The sequence below is a fragment of the Fusarium venenatum genome, assembly GCF_020744135.1.
Source record: "Fusarium venenatum strain MPI-CAGE-CH-0201 chromosome Unknown EDB82scaffold_1, whole genome shotgun sequence".
In the NCBI taxonomy this organism is placed as follows: domain Eukaryota; kingdom Fungi; phylum Ascomycota; class Sordariomycetes; order Hypocreales; family Nectriaceae; genus Fusarium; species Fusarium venenatum.
Window position 1 is genome coordinate 4,442,196 of NW_027072129.1, and position 16,324 is coordinate 4,458,519.

The 16,324-nt window shown below is 46.8% G+C and overlaps 8 protein-coding genes across 8 annotated transcripts; 6 read left to right on the top strand and 2 right to left on the bottom strand.

Annotated features, from left to right (window-relative positions):
* Positions 1–246: 246 nt before the first annotated feature.
* On the top strand, positions 247–675 carry EDB82DRAFT_520236 (uncharacterized protein; the record flags this gene model as incomplete). Its single annotated transcript, XM_025730825.1, has 2 exons — positions 247–437; positions 498–675. The coding sequence occupies 2 exons, from the start codon at positions 247–249 to the stop codon at positions 673–675; spliced, it is 369 nt and encodes a 122-aa protein (XP_025589911.1).
* On the bottom strand, positions 438–2,780 carry EDB82DRAFT_44098 (uncharacterized protein). The gene has a single exon (XM_025730824.2). The coding sequence runs from the start codon at positions 2,585–2,587 to the stop codon at positions 872–874; it is 1,716 nt and encodes a 571-aa protein (XP_025589910.1). The 5' UTR covers positions 2,588–2,780; the 3' UTR covers positions 438–871.
* A 761-nt stretch (positions 2,781–3,541) lies between these two features.
* Positions 3,542–5,769, top strand: EDB82DRAFT_571231 (uncharacterized protein). Its single transcript, XM_025730823.2, has 4 exons — positions 3,542–4,001; positions 4,055–4,749; positions 4,801–5,024; positions 5,071–5,769. The coding sequence occupies exons 1-4, from the start codon at positions 3,655–3,657 to the stop codon at positions 5,740–5,742; spliced, it is 1,938 nt and encodes a 645-aa protein (XP_025589909.2). The 5' UTR covers positions 3,542–3,654; the 3' UTR covers positions 5,743–5,769.
* Positions 5,770–6,701: 932 nt separating this feature from the next.
* EDB82DRAFT_486332 (putative serine dehydratase domain-containing protein) lies at positions 6,702–8,284 on the top strand. Its single transcript, XM_025730822.2, has 2 exons — positions 6,702–6,926; positions 6,973–8,284. The coding sequence occupies exons 1-2, from the start codon at positions 6,735–6,737 to the stop codon at positions 8,164–8,166; spliced, it is 1,386 nt and encodes a 461-aa protein (XP_025589908.1). The 5' UTR covers positions 6,702–6,734; the 3' UTR covers positions 8,167–8,284.
* Positions 8,285–9,575, top strand: EDB82DRAFT_486333 (uncharacterized protein). Its single transcript, XM_065608269.1, has one exon. It carries the CDS (start codon positions 8,611–8,613, stop codon positions 9,196–9,198), a length of 588 nt encoding a protein of 195 aa, XP_065465542.1. The 5' UTR covers positions 8,285–8,610; the 3' UTR covers positions 9,199–9,575.
* A 105-nt stretch (positions 9,576–9,680) lies between these two features.
* Positions 9,681–11,664, top strand: EDB82DRAFT_456562 (aldehyde dehydrogenase domain-containing protein). The gene is made up of 3 exons (XM_025730818.2): positions 9,681–9,951; positions 10,003–10,456; positions 10,522–11,664. The coding sequence occupies exons 1-3, from the start codon at positions 9,906–9,908 to the stop codon at positions 11,507–11,509; spliced, it is 1,488 nt and encodes a 495-aa protein (XP_025589906.1). The 5' UTR covers positions 9,681–9,905; the 3' UTR covers positions 11,510–11,664.
* Positions 11,665–12,004: 340 nt separating this feature from the next.
* EDB82DRAFT_486337 (Alpha/Beta hydrolase protein) lies at positions 12,005–13,199 on the top strand. Its single transcript, XM_025730817.2, has one exon. The coding sequence runs from the start codon at positions 12,199–12,201 to the stop codon at positions 13,159–13,161; it is 963 nt and encodes a 320-aa protein (XP_025589905.2). The 5' UTR covers positions 12,005–12,198; the 3' UTR covers positions 13,162–13,199.
* Positions 13,200–15,972, bottom strand: EDB82DRAFT_486341 (uncharacterized protein). Its single transcript, XM_065608270.1, has 5 exons — positions 15,844–15,972; positions 15,636–15,758; positions 14,936–15,548; positions 14,640–14,867; positions 13,200–14,580 (listed from the first exon to the last, which is right to left on the bottom strand). Exons 1-5 carry the CDS (start codon positions 15,921–15,923, stop codon positions 13,432–13,434), a joined length of 2,193 nt encoding a protein of 730 aa, XP_065465543.1. The 5' UTR covers positions 15,924–15,972; the 3' UTR covers positions 13,200–13,431.
* Positions 15,973–16,324: the final 352 nt, after the last annotated feature.

Sequence of the window (16,324 nt, forward strand, 5' to 3'; positions counted from 1 at the left end):
AGCTGGGCGCATGTCTCATATCCTGTTTTCTCTTCTGGTCCTGCAGGGTAATGGTGCTGAATTGCTAGTCTGTCTTTATCATTCTTCTTCTTCCATTTCCTGTATCATATTCATCAAACTACATTTACAGAAAGTTTAGTTTCTCCTAAGTATACATAGTTCAAACGGCTTCTGTGAACCTTACCCAAAGGCTGATACATGATTCATTGATCGCTCCTAAAAATAGTGATACTCTTCACATTAATCATGGCGCCCGCTTCAGCTTCCGCTCCCACTCGGAGCTTGTCCGATGTGCTGCTATCGATTAAACCACATCATTTAGCCAATGTTATCAGCCGCGAAAAGAATCATGAATATCGCAAGTACCGTCTCAAAGATGGTGTGTCGCGCCTCTGGCTTTACGAGACCTGCAGTGGTGGAGGAAGCTCTTCAATAACGTAAATTTTATTTTCACCCTCGTCCTAGGCAAAATAGTAATACTAACTTGTTAACTTCAGTCATATCGCCATAATCTCATCCTACACCCGCCATGAACCAGGCTCCGTGCCTACTGAACCAGCTGGTATTGGCAACGAAGTCTTCAACGCAGGACGCAAAGAGTCCAAGTACGGCTATCCTAGCCTCGAGCTCTACGAACTTGTGAATCCAGTCACTCTCAATGAGATGAAGACATGATGGGGAATGGGCGGTGCACCCATGTGTTGGCAATACGTGAAATCAGACTTGTGGGAGGACAGATGGGGTGAGCGAGAGGAGGAAAGGAGTGAAAAGGTGAACAAATGTTTTAAATGATACCCTGGGATTGTTTGGCGTTTTAACTATTATATTTGAGCACATAATAAGACTCATTTCTATTTCGTCTCTCTAGCCTTTAAGCATATTGTTGTTGCATTGCTAGTGGTGCTGATTCCTGAACTTGATGAGCCTGCAGCTTCAGACCCTTAAACTGCCTCGCAGGCAGCCTCATCTCAAACATCTGATCAATCTCAATCGCGCTTCGTCCCTTCATCTCAGGAACAAACAGCCATGTCAGAACAGCCCCAATGACTGAAGTTCCACAGAAGACAAAAGCAGTCTTTGCTCCGAGGGCTGCCTTGTCTCGACTAAACAGCATGGGTAACACGATAGCCAACGTGATAGAAAACCCCTTCTCAGCTATACTGGCCAATCCTTGAGTAAGTGATCGGAGTTGAAGCGAACTTGTTTCTCCCACGATAGCATAACCGGCAGGCCAGGCTCCCAGACCGCAAACGATGATGACAGACATCATGATACCGCCAGCAACCCAAGTGAGGGCCTCGCTGGACCAAAAACCAGTGATACCCATAGCTCCCCAGAGAATAGCGGCTACACCCATGGATGGAATGATCATATTGCGACGGCCAGTGCGCGAGAGAAGCCAGAAACCGATGGCATTGCCAAACATTCCTGCGACTACACCAGCAGCCATAAACACCAATGAAGGGGTACTCTCCATGCCCATACTTCGAAGGAAGAGGTTTGCGTTGGAAAGGAGCTCCATACCAAAAAGTGGGGGAAAGATGGAAGCTAGGCCTACGATCAGAGTTCTTCGGAGGTTTGTTCCCCGAAGACAGGACCAGTATGTCGCAGATGCAGTGTTAGCCTTCTCCTCCTCAATCGTAGCACGGATTCGTTCGAGTTGACTGAAAGGGTTGATCTTGGGTGCGTAGAGCCGAGTTGCTGATTTGATAGCGCGCTCTTCTTGTCCTGTTCTGATCAGGTGTGCTGGACTCTCAGGCATGAGGATAGAGAGAATAAGTGGCCCGACGGCGAGTATCCATTGCGATCCAAAAGCTCCAAGGTAGCCAGAATTTCCTTCAATACCGTTGATAGCAAGTGTGACGAGTAGACCGATGAGTTGACCGAGTAAAGTGAAGACAGGGAACAAGGCCATGGCCGATCCACGTAGAGCTGTCGGTGTGTTTTCTGAGACCCAAGTGACACAGACTCCCCTGATGATACCGACAGTAAATCCTTGGATAGTCAAACCAGCAGTAAGAAGCATACGCTTTGTGTCCAGAGGCTCGGGGATGTGGGAGAAGAACATGCAGGCAATGGCGACAGCTGAGACAAGAGTACCCATCATGAGTGTAAACTTTCGTCCAATTTTGTTTTGAAGCCAGCCTCCAAGTAGTGATCCGATTGCTGCACCAGCAGGTGGAAGGCCTAACCATAGAGAGAGCCAGTTACCAGGAGTGTCCATCTTGCCATGAATCATTTCTCCATAGTCTTTCAGGAAGCTATCTGTGCCGACGACCGCACCGACAATGACAAGATCGTAGCCCCATCCAACAATGGGAATGCTCATGGCCAAACAATAACCTGCAACCTTTGGGTACAGCTTGATAGCCTGTCGCAGAGGCATCTGGCCCTCATTGTCTTTGGAATTTTCGGTCTCCACTGAGGCTGACGCCGAATAGCCCAAGTCTTGTGTTTGAGAAGTGTATGGGTTGTAAGATGTGATGTCTTCTTCGTTTTGGGGGACCTGTTGCCATGATCTCGATGCTTCCATCTCATGGATACTCGGCTTGATAGGATCGCTATCGCGACGATCGTGATAACTCATTGTGGTGAATAGATTCGAAATAGTCGGAGAATTGTAAGAAACAAGCGAAATTAACCTGAACGTTGCACCGTACGGACTAAGGTTCAGATCGTGTAAAGATTAGAATTGTCTGATGATGTCTAAAAACGAAATTGGGAAAGGCGGATTGCTGGGGTATTAAATTATCATGCGCTCGCATTTTGCACCCTCGGACTTGAAAACTGCCCTACGGACCTCAAGAAAGGCAGAGTCGCAGTAAAGCCCCAGCGTGAATCCTTCCATCCTCGATGCAACCCTAAGGATTTCTGGACCAATTACAAAAGAGTATGTCTGGAAATGAAACAAGGATTGCTTATTTGCTGACAAGGCGCAGTCAAAGTGGAGGAGCCTAATCCTTGTCGCTAGCCCTACGGACCTCGGACTTGTGAAGAGGCTCGAGTGTTGTAAAGAATTGAATTGTCCGACACAATTACGGGGCACAATGATAAAAGAGAATGGATCTTTAATATCAAACAATTTTTTCCAAGTCCAACACTGAATATAGAAAAGAGAGATGGAATTGGTTTCTCCGGTTGAGCAGAAAGCAGAGATCTGCAAGTTGTGCTTAGATCTCTGGGTCAGCCCCCTCAAGTCACATTTGACGGACATAGTTCAAAAAACAAACAACAATTTTTTATATAAGCATAAATCAAGGATGACAGTTGGGGGCAAGTTAAGGGCAATTCTTTAAATGAGCGGCACTTTCAACTAGCTCGATCTATCTGCCGCACTAGCTACGGTAATTGTTATCCGTAGGACTAACAAGAACCTGCAGCTTACCCGTCGGACTTGGCTATCAGACGGACAAAGGAACCAAATTCTTATCTATAGCGATAGAGAGCCGGCCAATACACTATTGATTGATAGGGGTCTTGGCAGGGCTATGGACGGATATGTAAGGTCGTCGTAGCACTCAATACAACGAGAACCGCAGATACCACTCTACTAGTCCTCAATCCGTTGAGATCATCAGTAACAGCCCCATCACCTGCATAACTGCTCGATACATCCATACCAGCGTGGCACCAAGAGGTGTATTAGTATTAACGATGGACCCGAAACCAATCTGCCAGATCGTTACGCCTGTTGGCATGTTAGGCTATGGCTTTGACGAGAAGCTCATCCATCACGAGCTTAGTATCCTTACTTCTAATGGCATACCCACCGCCATGATCATGGACTCTGGATCTACCGATAGTGGGCCACAGAAATTGGCCCTTGGGTCTATGTCATGTCCTCGTTCAGCGTATGCTCAAGATCTGACTAAGCTACTTCGACTTGCTCATACCTTTCATGTGCCGCTGATTTTTAGCTCTTCTGGTGGTGATGGAACTGATGAGCATGTTCAAATCATGCAAGATATCATCAACGAAATCACAGAGGAAGAGGGAAATAGGTCAGTTATCAGAGACTGGATTGAAGTAAAGTGTTTTAACTCTGGGGTTCTAGTGACTACTCCTTCAACACCATTTCTTTATTTGCCAACATTGACAAGACAATGGTTCTTGAACGTTTCAAGCAGGGTCGTCTTACAGGATGTGGACCTTGCGTTCCTCCATCAGACGCAGCCGAAATCGAGTCTTCACTCCATATAGTTGCTCAAATAGGCCACGAACCTTTCCTCGACGCCATGAACGCCAATCCAGACTTCGACGTCATTATCGGTGGCCGAGCCTATGACCCGTCTCCATATGCTGCATACTGCGTACACCAACTTATGCGCCAAACAAATGACTTGAGCAACGAACAACTTCATTCTAGCTTGGGAGGGTTCCTGCACATGGGAAAGATCTTGGAGTGCGGAGGGCAATGCTCCACGCCAAAGTCTCACGGAGCTGTGGCCACTATATACGCAACGGGGCTATTCGATGTCAGGCCAACAGCCCCTGATTCAAAATGTAACCCTCTTTCCGTTGCGGCTCACACACTCTATGAGAACACGAGGCCCGATATCTTGAAGGGGCCTGGAGGTTCAATCCATCTTCAAGATTCCAAATATGAGCAATTATCTGATGGAAGGTCTGTTCGTGTCCGTGGCAGCAGATATCGCTCTTCAGAAGAGGACGGGTTGCCTTATCAATTCAAACTCGAAGCTGCCCGAATCGTTGGGTACAGATCTATGTTTATGGGTAGCATTAGAGACCGTGAGTCATGACATCCAGGCTATTGATGGAAATTCTGACTTGTGTATACAGACATCCTCATCCCTCAAATCGACAAGCTCCTCGCCCGTGTCAAGCTTTATGTAGCCCAGCAGCACACCGAATCTACAAGCCAGTGGAAGCTTGACTTTCACGTTTACGGAAAGGGCCAGTTTAGTCCCACGGGAGCTGGACAGCTCTTCATCGTTGGTGAAGCACTCGCTTCGACTCAAACGTTGGCGAATAGCATTGCGTCCAAGGCTAGAGTTGGGATGATTGTAAGTCTTTTTGGCACAAATTTGTGACACAGCTGACTTTTAAAAGCATGCACCGTACCCTGGACAGAAGGCTACAGCAGGAAACTTCGGGTTTGGACTGGGTGGACTTATGGAGGTTGAGATGGGCCCCTGTGCCGAGTTCTCTCTTTATCACCTGATGGACTTGGAGCCCGACGAACAACGTCTATTTCCAGTTGATAGTGACAAGTCCCAGACGCTTGAAGGGCCATTGTTACGAGGTACCGTTACCAGGATCGGCAAGGGATCTTCGAAACCCAGAAAAAACAACCCACTTGAGAAAACACCCAATATCAATCTGCATTCGCAGGGTGGTGAACATATTGCACCCACTCCGGGCCAACCTTTCCAGAATCCTGAGACACTATCAGATCTTTGTCGTGTTCTCCGCTCCAAGAATGCCGGCCCATACGAAATCACTATCGATGCCATGTTCTCCTCAAAAATCAACTACGATACTATAAAAGCCTCCGGCATTCTCTCGCCCAGCAATGTAGCCAAGGCGATTGGTATTGCCGAGGACGACATCGTCTGGATTGGGTTTTTTGATCCCGCCATGTCTTTCAAGGTAACAATTCCTAGAATCAGAATGGGTGTAAAGAAGTCCGCGGGTGGTTTCATGGAGAATGATATACACGGCTCGCAAGAGCATAACGGGCTTGCGAAGATAAAGCTGCCTGAGAACCTCTTCGTTCAGTAGCATATTCTTCAATGCAAGGAGATGGAGTTTGAATTGATTTTGTACTAGCTATGATTCTTCGATACTTGGCACGTTTAATGTCAATTATTGAAACATCATGTCTTTTTTTATCCGCTGGAATCTCATTTGAATACATTTTCACTTTTACAAAGATACGATGCTCGCCATTACTGCCGTTCAACTGCCAAGATAGCGTCCATTGTTTCAGAGAGGACGGACATTTCTTAGTCCGTTGCGTCCCTTGTCACTGGGTGGAGCTTCAATTAAGCTTGTCATTTGCTGTTTGTCAGATTGGGAGAATCTGCCGCTTAGAACGTAGACTGATGACAACATTCTAAGAAGTGACATTGATATCTCATTCTATCATCTTTCTTTGATATATAACTTCATGCGCAATGATGGTTATAAATAGCTTCGAAAGATGACTCAAAAATTGTCTGTATGTCACTGCTGACTTCTGCAGTATCATCACAGTCAGGATTCAGTTATGTATACTCTGTTGAGCAGGAATTATTCAAAACCAGGAATTCCCCAACCTTTGAGGTTTTACGAAGCATTCCAAATTAGGTTATTCATAATATCTTTGAGTATTTTTCTTGTATTCCTTACGCATGCAAATGATTTGATACTCGAGATACGGAAACTAAGCCCGGGAGAATAGCCCTTGCAAATTGGATTGTAGTCTCTAGGGAATGCCAACTCACTAGCATTTCCACGTATATGGAAGGGAAAAACAAGTTGACTTGTGTCCTGACGCTTTTGAGATAGTTGAAGGAAGAAACACCTCATAGATTACTGGAGATCGTTTCTTGTAAACAGTATCGGCTTATCCTTTACTTCCATGAGTCATCGTCCCAAAATAGGCAGAGGTCCTCGAAAATACCGCGCGGACAATGAAAAGTCCGCGACAATAAGGAATAAATGTCTACCTCCCCGACACAGATCAGTTACACAACACATTTGACTCAAAGGACATCATTCTCTATCTCAACATGGTTGTTCCACAAAGACAAACTCCCCCAATTGAGGAGCTACGCCGATTCTACGTCGGCAAGAATGTCAACGACGTTCCCAAACCCGCAGTTGTTCTTGACAAAGCTAGGATCGGCCGCCACTGCAAATCCATGTTGGACTCTGTTGATGCGCTAGGCCTGGGATTCCGTGCGCACGTCAAAACTCACAAGGTGACTCTCATGTCAGCACTCAGAGTCTCAGTACTAATTTGTGCAGACGATTGAAGCCGCTCGCCTTCAAATCGGTGAAGGAAACAGTGACGTAAAGCTCATCGTGTCCACACTAGTGGAGATTGACCATCTTCTACCTTTGCTCAAAGGCTACAGAGAATCAGGTCGTCGACTAGACATCCTTTACGGTTTGCCGCTTCCTCGCTCCCAGATCCCACGCTTGGCAGCCTTGGGCTCAGAGTTGGGCCCGGGCAGTATCTCTGTTCTAATTGACCATCCGTCGCAACTTCAATCCGTCAAAGCCTTTTCCCAGCATGCCAAATTTCCTGCAAGGGTGTTCTTGAAGGTGGACACAGGCTATCACCGTGCGGGACTACCGCCGTCTTCACTAAACAAGAATGGTCTGATTGAATCCCTTGCTCAGCTCGAGGCGAGTGGGGAGGCTGAGCTGTTAGGGTTGTACTCGCATAGTAGTCTTAGCTACAAGGACTCAACTGCGGAACAAGCCATGGCAAACTTGGAGGGTGAGATTCAAGGGTGTCTTGACGCAGTCAATGCTCAAGCGCACTTGTTCGCAAAGGACAAAGAGATTGTAATCAGTGTTGGTGCTTCCCCTCAAGTCACAGCTGCCGAGAACCTGGTTACATCGGACGGAGACCTATCACCGGCCGCTGAGTCGTTGCGAAAAGCTATCAAGACTGTTACAGCTGGCCAACCTGGAGGTTTGCAGACCAAGCTTGAGCTTCATGCCGGCGTATATTCCATTCTTGACATACAGCAAATCTCCACCAAGTCGAGAAGAAATCTGGGCTCGTACGAAGAAGAGATTGCCATTTCCGTCATTGCAGAAGTGTGCAGCGTATACAACGATAACGAACGAGCTCACCCGGAAGCTTTGGTGGCTGTTGGTACACTGGGTTTAGGTCGTGAGCCTTGTGCAGCTTACTCCGGTTGGGGAGTGGTGAGCCAAAAGTCTTATCAGGCTGGGACGAACGAATCGAGACGCTTGATCATCGACAGAATAAGCCAGGAGCATTCCATCGTGGCCTGGGAGCACGCCGAAGATGAGGAAGTTTCTAAGATACCGCTTGTGCCACTGGAAGTTGGACAAGATGTGATTATCTTTCCGAATCATGCTTGTGTTACAGGGGCTTTGTACGGATGGTATCTTGTTGTTGACTCGTCTGAAGGGGATGCCCAAAAGATTGTTGATGTCTGGATAAGAGGTAGTGGATGGTAGAGAGAAGCTAGATATAGTACCGTGAAATCTGAACTCAACCTAAGACCTTGGTGTCAATGAGCAGCAGTTTACTACAATGAATGTAAATTTAACGGCGCAGTTATTCAGATACCCTCATCTGCAATTTGAGAAAATAGAAACATTAACTAGAACCCCCATTCCTTGATCCACTTCTGCATTGCCACTACTATCTGAGGGATGCTCTGGGCCACCGGCGACAGCTTGAGGACTTGCTTCCAGATGGATTCGATCCAGCACAAGAGATCAAGACCAACCATGGTGTCATGTCCAAGATGCGAGCACTCTCCGAGCAATGCTCACCAGTCGTATTGCGTGGTTTTAGAGACACCAAGAAAAACCCCGTCTTTGTATCCAAGGCCAAGGAGATGGGGACTATTTTGCCTTGGAAGGAGGGTGATATAATAGTTGTCAAGGATCAAATGAATGATGCCTCGGACTCCAATGTTACGACAACGAATGAGGCGATGCCCATGCATTACGACGGCATGTTCAAACTTGCGAGAGTCAAGGATGAACAGGGTCGCGAGACAGTTACCTCCGACCCCCCCTTTCCTTCAATACTTCGTTTGTCAGGCAACTACAGGCAACAACCAGGGCTTCACCCTCTTTGCGTCGTCTCATCTCTTCTCCCGTTACCTCCGAGATAAGTACCCAATCGATGACCTTTGCAAGGTCAGGTGGACTTGCCACAGCGGTGGATATTTTGACCACCACGTACCTAGCTTGCCCTTGGTTGTGTCTCATGTAGTCGACGCCCGGCCCTGTATCCGCTGGCACGAGCCTTGGCCCAAGACAGAGACCAAGTATGGCGATGCTAGCATCACTATTGATATTGGCGATCAGGCACTTGTCAGCCTCGTGGACTCACTTCTGTATGATAAGCGTGCCAGTCTTCGATTTTCGTGGGAGGAGGGCGATGTTATGGTCAATAACAATATAGAAATGTTGCATACAAGGACTGCATTTGAACGTGGTGCTGCGCGAGAGCTGTGGAGAATCCATGTTGGTTAAGCAACAGCTACTTGGTTTATGTATTTTGTCTCAGGGTGGCAGTAAAAGTAGTTTGACATGATGGGAAGGTAGCAAAATTATCAGGTGAAATGTGACACAAAAACAAAGATTACTCTCATCACTGCAAAGAAAACGCTTTTTGATTTGGTGTGCCACAAGAGGAGAGCCCCCTAAGCCCCTCCAATAAAACTCAACTACTTGATGTCGGGAGGAAGACCAAAATGTGCTTGTAATGTTAATGGCTCTACCGTGTCTTTCTGTATGATAACGAGTGACTAGGGTGTGATTCTTTCCGAGAAGGTGAAACTATAATCACATTAACATATCCAATCATATTAGAGGCACCAAGTTTCAAATCAAGAGGGGTTCGGAACTGGTGTCGGAGACAAGTAACCGATTCCGCAGGGTTTGGCGTGTCCTTTATAGCGTATTTCATGAGTCGATGTGGCTTACATGTGAGATAGTTGGTGACGGAAACCTCGGAATGAGCTTCCGAGTAATACTTTATTACATATACAAGTTTGTACCCTTCTCTAGTGTTAAAGTTAAATGCTATCTTTCTGGATTCAACTACCGAGTTATTACAAGACATCGTTCTGCCGGAATATAAATATTTCTACGTGCTAATCTAACCGTACGGCAAATTTCCAAGCGATCCTCCCCGCTTCTCCTATTAGATCACATCACCTAAGCGCACAGATATCAATATGTCTAGAATTACCATTAATGGTGTTGGTGGACGCCAGATAAGTAGTAAGTCCCAATCCTATGCCAATGGTTGTTGTATGACCTAACAGGTGCTAGTACCAACGGGACTTTTTATCAACAATGAATTTGTCCCGGCAGAAGGCAATGTTACTGTGGAAATAGAAAACCCTTTCAACGGGCAGACGCTAGGGCATGTCTCAGCGGCCCAGGCTGCCGATGTAGACAAAGCTGTTGCAGCCGCCGAACAAGCTTTCAAGGGGGCCTGGAAGTCAACTCTACCAACGGTTCGAAGGAATCTGCTGAACCGTTTGGCTGACCTCATCGAAAGAGACGTCGAAGATTTAGCCTCGCTTGAGTCTGTTGATGCTGGTATCTTGTACCAGAATTCTAGCACAATTTTCGTCCCCCAAGCTGCGGAGACGCTTCGCTATTATGCTGGATGGGCTGATAAGATCGATGGTCAATCTTTGCATATTCCCCAGGGTATCTCATATTCACGTCGAGTCCCCATCGGTGTCTGTGCTGCCATTGTTCCCTGGAACGCACCGCTGTAAGTGTTCCTTCATCCACCATGTTTGACTGTTATTTCCTTGAGGCTGACTGATGATCGGATAGCATGATCACTGTTTGGAAGATTGCCGCTGCTCTAGCCACTGGGAATGTCCTCATCATCAAAACACCCGAAGCTGCGCCATTATATGGCCAGAAGCTTGGTGAGCTAATTGCCGAAGCTGGTTTTCCCCCAGGTGTTGTCAGCATACTCTGTGGCCTAGGTACGGTAGCTGGTTCGGCCATCTCTGCACACCCGGCCATCCGTAAGGTCTCGTTCACGGGAAGTCCTGGGGTAGGCCGCCAGATTCTAGCTGCATCTGCAAAAACAAATCTCAAGAAGATCAGCCTGGAGCTCGGAGGCAAGGGCCCTAGCATTGTATTTGACGATGCCGACTTTGAGAATGCTCTGCAGTGGACAACAGCCGGCATTACCATTAACAATGGCCAGATATGTGCTGCAGGAAGCCGTATTTATGTTCAAGCTGATATCTACGACAAGTTTGTCAAGGCCTTTTCGGAACGAACCAAGGATGCCATTGCTGGTGACCCACTGTTGGCAGAAACTACAAAAGGTCCAGTCATTAATGGGGGACAAAAGAAGCGAATTATGGATTACATCAAGAAAGGCCAGGAGGAGAAAGTCCAAGTCTTGCACGGTGCAGATGATTCCAAGCTACCTGCTGAGGGTCACTTTGTACCTAACACTGCATTTGTGGACGTGGACCCGCAAGCGATTGTGATCCGAGAGGAAATCTTTGGTCCTGTTGCTTGTATTGCCAAGTTCAAGACCGAAGAGGAAGTTGTCAGGCTAGCCAACGATAGTTGCTTCGGACTTGCTTCTGCCGTGTTTACTGAAGACATCAACAAAGCAATTCGTTTGGGCGAGGAGCTCGAGAGTGGACAGGTTACCATTAATATGTGGGGGACTGTCAATGCAAACGTGGCTTTTGGTGGTTTCAAAGAGAGTGGATTTGGTCGCGATTTAGGCAAGGAGGCGATTGACGACTGGACACAGGCAAAATACATCCAGGTAATGGTCTCCAAGCTGTAGGAGGAGTACTGGAGGATATGGTCTATCCAAGCCCTCATATTTACGTTTTGAGCCGCGTTGAGAAATATAGCTTTGTTGATATCGGGGGTGTAGAGTTGCAGCTATGTTGAATGTTTAGTACACATGAGATTGTTGAAGATAACAAGGATTCACGCTTCTTCGCGGTAGGCAATAGTGCTCTAGCCGAAGTTAGTTAGTGTCATGTTTATGCAAGCGTGAGTCGGAACTGAAGTTTCCGAATTGTTCCACTATGACCCATTTCCGATGAGTTCGACACCCTAGAGATGTGGTTATTATCTTCCAACAATCCAGAAGAATTTATTGAATTCATGATATCAGCATATAAATGACAAAGAAAACAAGTTTCCGTCAGCAAACCCTAGTCATACAAGCAGTTGGATAATTATGTATTTATGCATAAACAGGAAGCCAAGTGACGTAGTGCACTGGAATTAATTAACCTGGTGCCGAGGTTCTCGGCGGATCTGAATCCGTATTCAAAACGTTTAAAGCTAATTCGCATTATTGACGCCAATTGCTCACTACTCAACCGTTGATATTCATTGTTTCCCTTTCCCTTGTATGAGCCCTTTGACTGCTCTCGGTCTGCATCTCACCGCATCAATCAGTACACTCAGTCTCCACAGCCTCATCCACCAAGCGAGTTCTCTCCGCAGTGCTTCTTAATAATGCCGTCCATCACATCGTCCATCATCGCATTCTATATCAAATGGATTCGACAAAGCAAGGTCATTATGGGAAGTCCGGAAAATATTCGCAATGCTCTTCACGAGGGTTATATCCGGCCACAGGACTTTCATCCACCCACAAACCTTGGATTCGACATCGTAATTGATCGCGTCGATGTACACGATTGGCCTCTGTACAAACTATCCGCGCATAAATCCTCAGCTGAAAATGAGCCGCGCAAAGCGCTTCTTTACGTCCATGGCGGTTCCTTCTTCCGGGAGATTGTTTCACAACATTGGAATCTCACGGCGCAGATTGCTCGCGAGACAGGTCTGGATGTTCTGATCCCTATTTATCCACTTGTGCCACGGCCAGGAGCTACCGCCCAGAAACTCGCGGCTGGTTTACTAGATATTTGCCGTTTGTTTGAGACTCCAGTTGTGAGCATAGCTGGAGATTCAGCTGGTGGCATGCTCGCTATGGTGGCTGCCCAGCAACTACGAGACACAGAGCCGGAACTCTTTGGCAAAGTCAAATCTTTAGTTCTCATTTCGCCAGTTGTTGACCTTGGGCTAGATCATCCAGAAGTTGTGCGTCTGGAACAGATCGACCCCTGGCTTGCCATTGATGGTCTCCGTGAAGTCATCATTCCAAGACTAGCGGCAGATCTCCCAATCAAAGATCCAATCGTCAGTCCTTTGTACGGCAGCATCGAAAACTTACCCCCGACACTTCTTTTGTGTGGCACCTGCGACATGCTCTGCGCTGACGCTCGGCGATTGAAGTCAAAGTTTACTGGCAAGGATATGAACGAGGCGTTGCCAGGAAGTGCTGAGACAGATCGATTTATGTATGTCGAGAAGGAGGATATGATTCATGTTTGGCCTCTCCTGCCGCATCCCGAAGGCGCTGAAGGACGGGAACTCATCATGCATTTCATAAATAAGTACTTGGAGAACTGATTTGGGTCTACCTAAATACGAGTTACATATTGACTTCTGCGTCAAACGTTATCTGTGATGTCTTCACAAATATTTTAGCGAGAAGAGTCCAATGTATTAATTATGCTAAGCCAGTTGCAAACGGCATTATCAGTCCTTAGACTGGAATATGGGTATGATGCGCACTGCTAGAGTTCAGATTGGCATTGCCACGCAGTATTTGCAGTCACCTGTCAAATCTCCGAAACCGCCTTTTCGCACTCGGATGCCAGACCAGACGATGCCAAATATCTAAAAGAAAAAAGAATCATAGTCTTTCAATATTTCGGCCATGTCTGGAGAACGAAAGATGGCAAGATCCTCACTAGTTAAGTCCATTTCATGTGGACCTGCAGCATCTGTGGTTGCAAATGGCCATACTCCATCAACTTTGGGGATACTTTCGAATGACCCGCCCTGTGCCGGGGAGCTTCCATCAGATTGATTGCCCGCAACTACAAGGTTTGTAGAGCCCTCATAATTGATCCAGATTGGCTGGGATGGCTTTGCAATAGATGTTGTTGGCGATGGAATTATTGTTTCTACCTGCGAATCTGTGGTTGCGCTGCTTCTTATTTGTTGCAATGGTGGTTGATGGACCGGTGCCCATGTGTTGAGTGAATTCGTGAGTAACTCCACTTGTTCTGACTGCCGAGTCTGTGCTGCCGGCTTGCTGGGTTCTGAATGCACAAATGTTGCTGTATCGTTTCTTTGTGAGGAGCCTTCCGATGTTGCGGCGTTCATTGTGTGAAGATATGAGGGTTTCAGGCTCTGGCCATTGGCTTCGAAGATTAGTTGTTGAATACCCTGAAGCTTATTTTTTAACCTTTCGGAAATTGGTGACCTTTTAGCCAGTTGCCCTATGAAGTCCATTGCCATGAAAACATCTGTCAGACACGACGAATGATGGGACGCCGCAGGTGAACACAGAACCAAGAGCAGTGATGACAGGGCAGTTTCTAGAAAGTGGTTGAAAGTCTTGTGCTGGGCATAATAGATGTCCGTTTCACGGGCGATTGAAAGAAGTACATGGATGGTACTCTGAGCAACCTCAACCATGGGGCGAGTTGTGGAAGGGTCAAGGGTATCTGTCTCCGACCTCGTAGCAAACTTGCGATGTATGACTATCCTCATTTGATTGGCTCTCAAATAGAGCAGCAACCGAAGCCTAAATTCACCTCTTGATTCTTTAGAAGGGTCGAAACTGTCCTGGGGGGCTTGGAATCGTAGTTTCACCGGCAAATTTTGTTGCCATTGCAAAACACGGAACTCGAGAAAGTCACGTGTCGACGTGGGTAACGCAGCGGAGGCCAATTGGTTAAATAATGACTTCCGGACATCTGAAGCGATGTTACAGTAAGAAATCATCTGGTTCAGATATGCTGAAGAGATGCTTTCGTCCTGTTCGATTGTCAGCTAGTCATCTTCTCATACGTTTGGACCTAACCAGTGGCACTGACATCCGGCTTCGACTTTCGGGTGATATCGGTATCTGAAACGGCAAACGGCAACCCTGTGCCAAAGCTCCATCTTCTGTCTAGAGTATAGACTGTCCAAAACAACTTGTCGTCGATGTCATTGTCGTAGCCATTGTTGTGTTCGCAATCAAATTCCTGTAGCAGTCGTAGAACCGTTCCTGTAGTTCTCCATGCCAGAATCTCTCGGTCGACGAGGAATGAATAAACAGCCTTCACGGCACGATCAGTATGCTGTATGTGGGTAGTTCGGGATGGGTCATGGATATAACGATGCTTACAGTGAGTAGTAATAGTACCATGGATTCACGACGGATGCGTCCAGTGTGAACTTGCACCAGAACGATTCCATGAAGCTCTTGAACAGCAGGATCAGCGACCTCAACTGCACTTGCATCCCTAATACAGGAGAGTATCGCAAGTACAAGAAATGCGATATCGGCGGCATATTGATAGTTAGAATTTGGAGATGGCCTTGGTGAAGCTGCGTTTTGTTTTGCTGCATCGATCTCGTTGAGAAGCTGATGTATGTTTAGAAGAGGATATTGAAGACCGACCTCTTCGTCCCAAAGCTGCAATACCGCCATCCAGGTCTCCATGTTGAAAGCTGCGAGGGCACCGCCCATGGAACCAACAGCCCTATATTCAATAGCTTGGCGAATCTGATCAACTCCCACAAAGTTGGAGGCAGGCTTTCCTGATGGCTTTCTTGATGCATCGTTCATGACAGAACCAAAGTTATTCTCGCCAAGGCGGATGGAATAATCATAGCTTTCGGGCCTCAAAGGTACTGAACTAGCGCCAGAGCAGTCACTCGAGACATCGTTCGCCAGGTCCCGTTGCTGACGCACAGGATTTGCTTTATCCGCGTCTGGTATTGAGCGAGAAATAGTTCTTTCATTTCAAATTAGTGAATCACAATTTTCTATCGATACAGGAAACGCGTAAGAAATGAGTCTCTGTTGCAAGATTAATACTTACGAGTCTCGACGGCCCGAACGGTATCGCGTCGTTCGTGGATAGGAACATGTTGTTTTATGCTCACGACATCTGTTACAGGGATCACCACCGCTGCATTTGCTCTTCCGTTTCCGACATGTATCGCTAAGACCCCGAGATCAGTATTTGACTGGCTAATAGGACGATGCATAGGTCACAAGACATTGCAATTCAGGGTTAATGTGCATACCAAGCCACAGTCGTATATGCAGGTCGCCGACTTCGCTGTTTTGTTGTCTCCATATAAGCAACAGGGGCTCCAGCAGTCATGGAAGTGGTTGAAGGAGAAGACACATAAGAATCGGAGCCAAGTCTAAGATGTCGGAATGAAAGGTTACACGGTATAAAGGAATGAAAATAAATTAGGCGGTATGGGGAACAAGGCCCAACGCGGGGTAGGAAGCTAACCAAGACACTATCCCTATATGGAAATGATTGGCATTGAGAATCAATAACTAATTCAATTAGCGATTGAAAATTACTGAAGCCGAAGCCCAGACTAAGACCCATTAGGTATCGACATTAGTTGTATAAAGCAAGGGAGAGAAAGCGCGACTCTTTAACTACCAGCACAGCGAGAACATGATAACTTTGTCCCCAATTAGCAAGAGAGGCACATGACAAAGAATAGTCAACTGTGCAGTCATTCGAATAGTACGTAATGTTTAAAA

Coding starts and splice junctions, on each gene's coding strand:
- EDB82DRAFT_44098 (XM_025730824.2), bottom strand. CDS start 2,587: ATGAGTTATCACGATCGTCGCGATAGCGATCCTATCAAGCCGAGTATC.
- EDB82DRAFT_571231 (XM_025730823.2), top strand. CDS start 3,655: ATGGACCCGAAACCAATCTGCCAGATCGTTACGCCTGTTGGCATGTTA. Junction 4,750..4,800: donor TATGGGTAGCATTAGAGACC/GTGAGTCATGAC, acceptor TTGTGTATACAG/ACATCCTCATCCCTCAAATC. Junction 5,025..5,070: donor AGGCTAGAGTTGGGATGATT/GTAAGTCTTTTT, acceptor GACTTTTAAAAG/CATGCACCGTACCCTGGACA.
- EDB82DRAFT_486332 (XM_025730822.2), top strand. CDS start 6,735: ATGGTTGTTCCACAAAGACAAACTCCCCCAATTGAGGAGCTACGCCGA. Junction 6,927..6,972: donor CGCACGTCAAAACTCACAAG/GTGACTCTCATG, acceptor TAATTTGTGCAG/ACGATTGAAGCCGCTCGCCT.
- EDB82DRAFT_486333 (XM_065608269.1), top strand. CDS start 8,611: ATGATGCCTCGGACTCCAATGTTACGACAACGAATGAGGCGATGCCCA.
- EDB82DRAFT_456562 (XM_025730818.2), top strand. CDS start 9,906: ATGTCTAGAATTACCATTAATGGTGTTGGTGGACGCCAGATAAGTA. Junction 9,952..10,002: donor TGGTGGACGCCAGATAAGTA/GTAAGTCCCAAT, acceptor AACAGGTGCTAG/TACCAACGGGACTTTTTATC. Junction 10,457..10,521: donor GTTCCCTGGAACGCACCGCT/GTAAGTGTTCCT, acceptor ATGATCGGATAG/CATGATCACTGTTTGGAAGA.
- EDB82DRAFT_486337 (XM_025730817.2), top strand. CDS start 12,199: ATGCCGTCCATCACATCGTCCATCATCGCATTCTATATCAAATGGATT.
- EDB82DRAFT_486341 (XM_065608270.1), bottom strand. CDS start 15,923: ATGACTGCTGGAGCCCCTGTTGCTTATATGGAGACAACAAAACAGCGA. Junction 15,549..15,635: donor CGTTCGGGCCGTCGAGACTC/GTAAGTATTAAT, acceptor TTGAAATGAAAG/AACTATTTCTCGCTCAATAC. Junction 14,581..14,639: donor CCCGAAAGTCGAAGCCGGAT/GTCAGTGCCACT, acceptor ACAATCGAACAG/GACGAAAGCATCTCTTCAGC.